Raw genomic sequence first — 11,345 nt, forward strand, 5'->3', positions numbered from 1 at the left:
GCCCCCATGGGAGACAGGCCCACCCTGGCTAGAATTTCGGCTTTTAGCTCGTCATATTTTTCATTCCGGGGTGCCTGCAGGGCATAATAGGGCCCGCTGAGCTTCTCCGGTGAGGAAGGGGGCGATGATGCGAGCCCACTCTTCCGGTACCCACCCCTCCCGGGCCGTGATAACCCCAAAAGTATGGAGGTAAGCCTCGATGTCGTAGTGCTCGGTTAACCTGACAAGGTACTGGTGAGCCTTGACGGGTGATTCCGGGAGGGGCATGTGCCCCGCCACGCTGGCCTGCAGTTGTTCCACGACCCGGTCAGTATACTCCTGTCGTGCGGCCAGTCGCTCGGTAAACTGCTGCTGGCAGGCCAAGAGCTCAGTCAGGCAGCGGATGACCTCTTCCATTGGTCCTGGGGAAGAGAGCAGTTCTCCTAGAAGAAGCACAGAGATCGTTACAGCAACCTGGCGTTACAAGTCTGTGTCTCAATTCAGCTGTAATGCCTGCATTCTCCACCATATGTCGCGGGGTGAATGAGAACACAGACTCGGTACTGATAGAAAGTGCCCCGGAGGGTGATTTATTGCCCACACACTGATCACACGTGCTCAGAGGAATGGTGCTCGGTGCCAGTCTCCACTCGGTGCTCGTGGGATGAAGTGCTGTGGTGCAGATCCCTCTCCTGGGGTGCCGTCGGAGTCTGTGTATAAGGAGAAACAAACATTAATGTCGCCTGGAGCTCCGTTTCAACCTCCCTCTGGTGCCTCTTCTCCTGGCTTTTATGGCCAGCGGGAACGAGCTCCAGGTGCGCCACTCAACACGCACAGGTGTTGTGCTTCTGTGATCAGTGTGGAAGAGGCGTTTCCAGGGCGACGTTGATCTGGAACCGGGATACTCGCCACAATAAACATAACATATTTTTTCTTAAATATATACATGCATGTGTGTGTATTTATATATACATAATAAATATTCACAGTACACACACATATATTTTGTAAACCAAAACTTTTATTTTGAATGCGATTAATCGCGATTAATCGTTTGTCAGCACTAATTTTTACCCAACCCTAATTTGCAATTAATGTCATACTCTCAGATATTTTCAGAGTGTTTTTCCTGCTCCGTGATCTTCAGATTCTTTTCTCCCACCACTTTCTCCAGATGTTGAACCTGTTTGTGGCTGTCATTATGGACAACTTTGAATATCTGACACGTGATTCCTCCATCTTGGGCCCTCACCACCTGGATGAGTTTATCCGAGTGTGGGCAGAGTATGACCCAGCCGCATGGTATGTTTCAGTCTGCACTCCCTCACCAGATGGAGACCTACTCTTGTGATAAATATAGTAACTGAGTTTGGCAACAGTTGAGAGAAGGAGAGTCATTCTGTTAGGGCTCAAAGGCCTTCTCAGGTTAGACCACATAAATAAAAGAGAGAAATGCAGAATATTCCCTATGATAATGTGTGACTGAAGATCTCCCACACAATGCCCAAAGAATGCCCACATGAATACAAAGAATCATGGTCTGGATGTGAATGGGATCTTGTACTCCTATCTGCATCCATTCTGTCCACAACACAAATGTGCTCTCCAAGCTTTCTTCATGTATGTCATGTTTTGCTTGTTCTTTCCGCAGCGGACGGATTTCCTATAAGGATATGTACAATTTGTTGAGAATTATCTCGCCCCCCCTTGGCTTAGGGAAGAACTGCCCTAATAGGGTAGCATACAAGGTTTGCAACCCAAGCAACTTCTTCCACTTGTGTGGCCTCTGTGTACAAACGCCCAGAGACCCAAACTTGAATGGCTGTGCTCAAATGACTTGCCTACACACAAGCACTTGCCCCACCAGATTTGACTGGCTTTGGTTAATGATGCTGAATGGCAAACAAAGCTTTCAAAGCCACATAACAATCTAAACCCTCCTTTTATGACTCTTACATACAGTTTTCATATTCACAATTCAGGGTTTTGGCACTAAACTACTATTACAATATCAAGCAAAATTGTTGTTTTACATTTATAGCTCAACCTCATAGCTGTTATTTGCATAAACTGTTCAAATGAAATAGAACAGAACAGAAACTGGCATTGAAACCTTTGTTTCCGTGCACTGAAAGAGAAAACTCCCCCGATGTCTCAGCATGCAGATGCATACATCTTCCAAACAATGCAGCCATTCTGTCACCATCCACTCCTCGTGTCATTTCACTCCTCTTCCATCTCTCCTTATCAGGGATCAACTCTCTCACCTCTGACCTCTAACCTTTGGGATCCATCTCTGACCCTGCCAGGCCAGGATGGCATCCCTGTTCATGACACTCTTGGAAATCTAATTAACAAAAGATTTCTGTTTTTTGTCGTCTGTTGTTTGTTTTTGTCGTTTTTTTTCATTTCGTCTTGATCTGATTACTTTCTGCCCCCCTTGTTTCTCTTCCCGTCTCTCTAACCCCCCATCCTTTTCTTTATTTTGGGTTATTTGCGTTGTCTGCACTATGAAGTGGCCGTATCAAGTACCTCGATATGTATGAGATGCTGCTCCACATGTCCCCACCTTTAGGTTTGGGAAAGAAATGCCCTCCACGAATCGCCTACAAGGTAGCTCAACTTCACATGCCCCCCCCCCTCTGCTCGTACTGTCTTCCCATTGGCTTATTCTTCAGCCAATCTCTGTGCTCTTGCAGTGTTTCCCCTCGTGTTTTTTTTAACTGTTTTTTTTTTCTCCCCACGCTCTGATCTTTTTGGTGTAGTCCCTCCCCCTCTCCCTTTTTATTCGAGTCTTCCCCTCCACTTCTTTTGTAATCTAGGGATGGTCACAGACTAATGATGAGTATGACTGCAGAACTTTAGTGTATTTAATGTTTAACTACAAACCAGACTCACTGGAAATACATGCCTATTTCGACATTTCAGCAAAACAATGTTACGTTTCTTCTTGCACGTTTTGTTACACTATCAAAGTGAAATGTCCAGTGAGTGAAAATAAAAGCACATTCAGTTTTATGCGAAACAGATGAATATGAATCTGACAGTGCTTTATTACATTGCTTGTTGTACATATTGCAGCAGTTAGAAAATAAAATGTCTGATGAGTGGTGCTAAAATCACATTTGAAAACAACGTACCACCTATGCAATACCCTACCCTAAACCTGACCGATAATGTTAAATAAGCAAGTGTGATATAACACATTTGCTGAAGCAACCATGCCATTTTAGCTTGCTTCTGCAAGTCTATGAGCTCATTTCTTATGACTCATATTTCACGGGACTTGTACCCGAGCGCTCCATATTGAAAATGCAACACTGTACCAGGTGAGCTAGTGAGCAAGTTTACTACATCAAAAAGCCATGCACATGGAGCTGGATATGTTATGTAAACGTCAAAATGTATTAGTCTACAAATCATGCATTATGATAAAAGATTTTTGAGGTCATGACAGGGTACTATGCAAGGAACTGCACAAAAATAAGTCTTTATTGATCGATAACCTGCCCCATAAAAGTTGTTTTACTGCCTCTAGTGAATTGTTTGTATATTCATTAGGTACATTTTTGGGAGTTTTGCAAAAATGTAGAAGCATGTGTTTTCATTGAGCCTATGTTTAATTATGATGATAATAAGTGAGACTTAAATCTCAATTTTTATCTATGGTCATACTTCATGTGTATAAAATTTTCCCCATAAGTTGCATTGTGTAAGGGTTTGTGCACGACATTGTAAAAGTAATTTTCTGTACCAATCATATGCACTGAAAATGCAAAATAATTTATGTAATCTCAGTTTACATAAAAATATGCCCAATTGCTCTTTTTGCGGGTTTCCATGTCTTCCATTGGGATTCACTTAAGGGCCCCAAATTTAGCTCAAAAACCTCTTTTAGAGCCTTTATGTTATGTTAGAATAGGAACGGTACCCCCTCACCCTTGTTTCATGGAGCAGTGTGTGTAACCTAAGTTGTTTTCAGTCATGAGAACTTTGCACTTGACCTCTCTCTTCCTATCTTGGCGGACTTTCACTTATTCTCCTTGTCTTGCTTGTGCTGTCTATCTCTCATCCACTCGACCATTTCCTCTCTCTTTTCTTTGTCCTGTAGCCTTCTCTCTCGTTCTCTGTCTGCAGTATGTGAGAATGTATGTCTGTGTGTGAGAATGTCAATCTGTTTTTTTTTTCTTTGTTCATTCTGATCTGTTTCTCTTGCACTGCTACTGCTAGTAGATGTATGGTCTCTTTGCTCAGGGGAGCTCAACTCTTCACAATGAATCACACTAAACCATACTGTACGCCCGTACATCCCATGATACAATCGAGTTGTCATGTTTAAAGGTGTGCTCGGTTATTTCCCTCTTAGAAAGTTTTAACCATACAGAAATTAATAGAAAAAATATGTAAAATCATGTGCAGTCACTCTAATAAAAATTTTTTTATTTTACATAGAGTGGGTCGCCTTATGAGGGCGGCCATGTTGAGATCACATGACTAGCCAAATAATACTTATTTTTATCTCTGTAACTCTCCTATTATTGGAGACTGCTTTTCACAGAATAAAATAATCATGACTGACTGCTAATAGAGCATTTCTACGAATGCATTGTAACAGATTTGTTTATGCTACATCCACACCACTGGGTGTCAGTATACAGTAACTCCCAAAAACAATTGAGTGCACCTTTAAAGGTGAAGTGTGTAATGTTTGAGACTCAGATGACTCAATTACACAATTGACCTTCTAAACATGATTTTAAGTATTTTTACAAAGCTGTTGTCAGAATGATTCAGTTGAAAGTAGCTGGTGTGTTTAGCATTGTTTCAGCTTTAAAAAGCCACAACTGGTCACCATTTGAAACTCTTAAATCTAAAAGCAGCTATCTGCTGCACTTTTATTGATCAGTAATTCCCAGAGTCGAGCTCCCATGTCCTCTGAAGCCTCTCATAATTATGTGTACATGCTTTTCTCCACTCTCAAGTCGGTGTTGGTTTATCACCAGTGCATTTGGTTGCGGATTGTAGCCTATAGCAGTGAATGTGAATGTTCGATTCTGTACGTTTCTATTCTGTATGTGAACAAAACTGTTTGTGTGCGTGAAATGATAAGATTAGAACAGGATTCTACATTACTGAATGACCAAACTGATCCAAAATATATATTGCTTGATTGCTAAAATGCATGAATTGAATCAATAGAAGGATATGAAATAATCATGTCTAATCTCAGGAGCACACAAACTGTTTTGTTTGTGAGTTTTTGGGTTGTTCTGGTTGATGCTGATTTTGAGAAGTGTTTTTACCCCACTAATGAACTTCATGGCTTCCCCTAGCGGCTGGTGAAAATGAACATGCCCATTGCAGATGACAACAGTGTGCACTTCACCTCTACTTTGATGGCTCTGATCCGCACTGCCCTAGAGATCAAACTGGCATCAGGTCAGTCTGGTGCCTTTTTATTGTCTAAATGATTGCATAATTACTGTATAGATTAGCATCTAGATAATTGTTCCACCTTCCCTCTCTCTTAAAAGAATCCATCTTTCTCTTTTCCAAATAACTCCAAATGTGATTAGTGCCTAATGGAGAGATTAATCACTTATTCAGTGTGATCTGTTCCGTTAGCATCTGTTGTATCTCTCTGAGTGTTTGGCACTGGGTGGGTTTTTCTAGCTTAATTTTCACAGTTTTGCCTTGCGATGTATTGATCTAAATTCACTGAACTTAAATAATTTATTATTATTATTATTAATTTATTTTTATTTTTATTACAGGGGATTAAAATAGTTTTTCTGGCTTCGCTAAATTCCTTTACTCCAACTGTGTTTTGTCTTTCAATGCATTGATCTTAATTCACATTATAATAACACACAGGAGATAAAAAGAGAAGTGTTGAAATTTTTAAAATATTTATGAAACAACAAAATAATTAGACTGAACTGAACTGTGTGTATATAAGATATAGTCTAATTAGCCTCTTTCCTCTCTGTTCATGATCTCTCCACAGGCATGGTGGCCCAACGTCTGTCAGACGCTGAACTGAAGAAGGAGCTCACTACAGTCTGGCCAAACCTGTCTCAGAAGTCTATGGACCTGCTGGTCACTCCACACAAACGTAAACACATTATGAATCATCACCCAGGACATCCTTTCTTTTGCCACATAAATACTCTAATACTTGCATCCACATATTACAAAACTAACACTGAGGTACAGACACACACTTACGAATGATCTAAACCAGGGGTGTCAAACTCAGTTCCTGGAGGGCCACAGCCCTGCAGAGTTTAGATTCAACCCTAATTAAACACACCTGATCCAACTAATCAAGTCCTTCAGGCTTATTTGAAAACTACATGGTATGTGTGTTGGAGCAGGTTTGGAACTAAACTCTGCAGAGCTGTGGCCCTCCAGGAACTGAGTTTGACACCTCTGATCTTAACAGAACTCAAAGTATTTTCACATGTGCAAACATCTCCAAACACAATACACAGCGACATCTAGTGGTCACCAGTGGAACATCCAAACAACACATAACTAAGGTGCATTTGTCTCTTTGCAGCCAATGAGCTTACAGTGGGGAAGGTATATGCGGCTCTTATGATTTTTGACTATTACAAGCAAAACAGAGCCAAAAGACTTCAAATGCAGCAACAGCAGCAGAGAGAACAGGCAGGACTTGGATCTCAGGTGATACATATACAGTATATACTTACACTACTAGTCAAATTGTTGTGCTATTTTGCACATTTTTGCACAATAACAAATAGATGTACAATGAAAATTATTTTGTGAAAATAGAAAACCATTAAATCTTGTCTAAACTATTTATGTAGAGGTTTTGTAAAGAAAAATGTATGTAATAATATGTAATAACATAAAATGTGATAAATTTGCCTATACTAATTTCAAATGAAAGCCTTTACATCGTTTTATGAAGGATCATAAAAAATCAAATGAATCTACCAACTGGTAGTGAATATGTGTTTTGATTCTCTCTGTTTGAAGAATAAAGTCAGTGCTCTTTTAGAGCCTATTCTCCCACTAACCCACATGCAAGATCAGGCCATGAACAGTGTAGATTCAGCCTCAGAGTTTCAAGCTCAGACCAGACCCAGCTCCACCATGCTCAACAACGGACGCACACAGTGAGCACAAAATCCCTGCTGCATTCATATTCAGTACACACTTGAATGAATCTCTTTGCCATGACAAGTGTATCTACTCTAATACATTTTGTTAAATTTCATGCCCAGTCTTGACAACACAATAAAAGGATCTTCATCCTGGGCCTCAGAGAAGTCCAAGGAAGTGCAACGGTCTAAACGGCAGCCAATGTCCAGAGGTCAATCAGAGGATGCCTCAAATGCGAACACTGCCCAGGTGCTGTAAATAAAAATGCAGACTCTCTCTGACACACACGGGCTGCGTCTGAAAGCCTAGGCAGCTGACTTGCTACTTTATCAAGCAATGACTTTGCAGGCAGCGTTTTTGCACGAAGGCACCTCATGAAACTGATTTCAGACAGGCTTCTGAGGCAGCATAACAGTTTCATGATCTACAACAAAATAGATTGAGTTTTGGTGATAACTAAACGAATATTTAATTACTTTAATGATTTCTCGCTAGAACTAACATCAAATGTGCAAAAAGTTAGTCAGAAATATACATTTACACAAACTGACCACCAAACTCAACTTTCAGACACCAATTTTATTTTTTAGCTCAACCATCACGGAATGGAACGCGCAGGATTGTGGATATCAAAGGCAGCGAAGTATACATCTACAGTATGCTGCCTTTAAAAATCGATCAGATGAAGGTATCATCTGGAATGATACAGGAAGTGAAGCTAACTTTGAATTCGGACATGCCTTGATGCCATCCTACCTTGGAATGCGTCCTCCAAAGGCAGCATTTTAGAGCTTTTGGACGCAGCAACAGTGTCTTTCTTTAATGCAGGGGTGTCCAAACTCGGTCCCGGAGAGCCAATGTCCTTCAGAGTTTAGCTCCATCCCCAATTAAACACACCTGAACCAGCTAATCAAGGTATTACTAGGCATACTAGACACTTTCAGGCAGGTGTGTTGAGGAAAGTTGGAGCTAAACTCCACTGTCTAAACTAAGACAGTGGCCCTCCAGGACCGAGTTTGGACACCCCTTATGTGTATTTAATCTCTTATTGTGTGTTTTTAATAGGAATCAGTAGAAATGAGGAAGATGGAGAACAGTGCCAACACAGTGACCTCTGGCGGCTTTGAAGGCCAAGGACGTGCAGTATCCATGCCAAAACTCAACGCAGAGATGCAGGTATTCTATTGGAACAATGTTCTGCAGTCAAACTTTTCTGTGAAAAATTCTACACATATATATAAAAATATATGCAAGTCAGTCAATACAACTTCAGATTCATCCACTATAGGTAAATAACTAGAAGAATAACTAAGTGCAGTAAATGGTAAAACTATTTGCGCTACCAACCAGTGTGTTTATAATTATGACAATACATTAAAATGCTATGATAAAAAAAAACCTGTTTGCAATATCAAGCATCATAACGAGCTGTTTTTGCTCAAATAACTGGAAACAGATGACACTGGAAGCCTTGCACTTTCAAGTTACAAATGGCCACACACGTTATTATTTAAAAAATAAGGTGAACAGTTGAATATTTATTCTTACTTCTGTTTTCTGAAGAGAACATTGCACATGTTGATATATTGTTGCATTGTTTTTACATGCCAAGTCTAATGAAATTCGTCTCTGGTTACACATGTAACCATGGTTCCCCAAGAGGGAATGAGATGCTGCGTCCTCTATCAGACACTATGGGGACTGCTGCCAGCAGGACCGGTGTTTGAAGCACGTGTGAAACAACTCCAATCCCATTGGCCCACGTAGCCCGTGACGTCACAGGTGGGCACCCAGAAGCATAAGAGGGCGGCTGCTGAACATGTCACCAACTTGGTTGTCTAAAGGAGACGTAAAAACAGACAAGCCCTAGGCACGGGGGGGGGACGCAGCATCTTGTTCCCTCTCGGGGAACCATGGTTACATGCGCAATCTGAGTCCTCTAGCAGACACTATGAGGAACGGAATGCCCACTCAGCCATGCCACGGCACATGCCTGTTCAGAGCACCAAGAGAAGTGACAGACATACACCGTACCTTCCCTCAGAAAGGGAGCAAGCCACTGACGCCTGGGGCCACTAACATAACTGTTAAAAAATGGGGAACCCAGCCAATAGGAGGGACATCCCATTAACCAAGCTAAGAACACAGCTATCCTCAGAAAAAGCAGCATGCAGAGCCCAGAGGGATTGCCCACTTATAAACCCCGTAGAAAGGGTGGGGGCAGCCCACCCCTACTACCTGACTAAGCTTAAGGGATAAAGGAAGTAGACCATCTATCAAAAACCCCAAGGGGAGATGGCTAGAAGAGGCTCAGGGAACTACCTACTTGAAAAACCCTGATAAGTGGGGCAGCCCGACCACAGAGTTGGGCTGGGTTTTGACACAAATTTCACGATTCGATTCGATTCTCATTCACAAGCTTGCGATTCGATTCGATTCGATTCGATTCAATATCGATTCTTTTGGATATATATCAGGTACAGTACATGCCTATTTTTTTTCAAGGAAAAAAGATCTCTCAACTAATGCTGTAAAATATACATGAGAGTCAATTGGTACTACATTACAGTAATATTGAAGGTTAAAATTGACTGATTTGGTAAAATTACACTAATAATAAAGTTACAATTACATATGAATATTTCTACTTCAATTAGTTTTTAAAAAAAATATAAACATAATGGTGGCTTTCATAAAAACTTGATGGATTTATTCAAACATAAATTAAACATTGAAGAACAGTACAATTTATAATGAATATGTTATATGGTGCATATATTTAGCAAAATGCCCCTCTCTACAGTTTATTTTTCTATCTGACTAATGAGTTTATGGTCACCAAATATGTTTTTTCTGAGGTAAATGTGACGTTGCGTGAAATTGTTTACAAACCGTTATATTGGCGTATTTGCGCAGCTGAAACACTGATTGAGCGATTACATGAGAGGATACGGCTTGTAAAGTTGTACCCTTTCTTTTAACTTACCTTCGGATGTTTAGTCATGTTTATTTTGTGCCGAAACTGGTATTAATGTGGATGAGATTATTAGTTCACGTGCGCCTCGCGCTGCTGCATCTGTTGAACTGAAGCGCTACAGCGATCTGTCACTCCACATTAAACAGCGACAAAACGGCATTTATTGTTTGAATACTACAATACAATGGACATAATTTGAAATCTGAGACTTTGTTTCATAATAAAAGCACCAAAGCACAATGCTTATTGTGATGTACCAAAGTACAATGCTTATTGCAATATATTGGATGGGAAGTGCCCTTCAACATTCCGTCCATTAAATGAAAACAGGCTAGACTAATCGATTCTTGGGATTTAATAATCGGTATCGTTCCGTAAAAATGATAATCGATTAATATCGAGATATCTGTATTTTTTTACCCAGCCCTACCACAGAGTGCTTGAAAAAAGCCTTCATCACAAGGGAGAGACTGCACCTTCAGTCAATGGTTTGCCAACAAGCGAAACACATAAGAACAACATTAGTCCGGCCTCAGGGCCCAATGAAAGCAGTGTCTCTAAGCGCTCTCCTGCCTCTACGCCTAACTCCTAGAGAGAGGATGGGCACGAGTGGCCTCTTCTGATCCTGCCTAGGATCCTCAGATCGGGATGGACCAGACCCCTCAGAGGTTTTAGAGGAAGACTTGGGTCAGTGGAGAATGAACTTCCTGTAAGGCAGTGGACCGCGCCGAGTTGAATATGGCTTGTCCCACAATCTCACTAACTCCGTGTGGAGGTCAGGATGAAAGGGGAGACTCCTGGGGGAGGAGAGTTCATGACCGGCCAGAAAGTGCTTGTCTAATCTGCCACGGGTGGGCTTCCAGACTAAATCAAGCCTCTTACATCAAACGCCATTACGTCAAACATTCCCCGTATGCGGAACTGGCGATAGGTTGGTGGAGATTCAGTGCTCACACTCTCATCTCCATCGCCAACCACCAGATGAGCCTAGTGTAGCACTATCCGCGGGATCAGATGACCCAAGAGAAAGAGTATCTGGATCTTGCCGAGCGCCTCGAGAGCCGGAGATGCTTGTGCGAATGCTGAATACTATCCCTCGGGAGAGAACAGAATGAAAGGAACTCCTGAAAGGGAAAGCACTTCCTGTCAGATTCCTTCCATGCCCCACCTACAATCAAAGATGGGCACAAATACATCAAAATGTATTTAAAATAAAAATACAAAATACTGTGTGGAAAAATGTATTTAAATATAA

At 41.3% G+C, this 11,345-nt stretch overlaps 1 protein-coding gene across 1 annotated transcript in view; it reads left to right on the plus strand.

Moving 5' to 3' along the window:
- The window catches only part of LOC107690670 (voltage-dependent N-type calcium channel subunit alpha-1B-like), a 118,678-nt gene that overhangs the window by 99,226 nt on the left and 8,107 nt on the right, over positions 1–11,345 (plus strand). The window contains exons 41-48 of the mRNA XM_016489057.1: positions 1,154–1,281; positions 2,496–2,592; positions 5,313–5,418; positions 5,987–6,094; positions 6,542–6,669; positions 6,988–7,127; positions 7,236–7,362; positions 8,179–8,289. Coding sequence (XP_016344543.1) covers positions 1,154–1,281; positions 2,496–2,592; positions 5,313–5,418; positions 5,987–6,094; positions 6,542–6,669; positions 6,988–7,127; positions 7,236–7,362; positions 8,179–8,289 — 945 coding nt within the window. The remainder of the gene's footprint in view (positions 1–1,153; positions 1,282–2,495; positions 2,593–5,312; positions 5,419–5,986; positions 6,095–6,541; positions 6,670–6,987; positions 7,128–7,235; positions 7,363–8,178; positions 8,290–11,345) is intronic.

Source organism: Sinocyclocheilus anshuiensis, unplaced genomic scaffold (genome assembly GCF_001515605.1).
Source record: "Sinocyclocheilus anshuiensis isolate Anshui unplaced genomic scaffold, SAMN03320099.WGS_v1.1 scaffold2041, whole genome shotgun sequence".
Taxonomy (NCBI): domain Eukaryota; kingdom Metazoa; phylum Chordata; class Actinopteri; order Cypriniformes; family Cyprinidae; genus Sinocyclocheilus; species Sinocyclocheilus anshuiensis.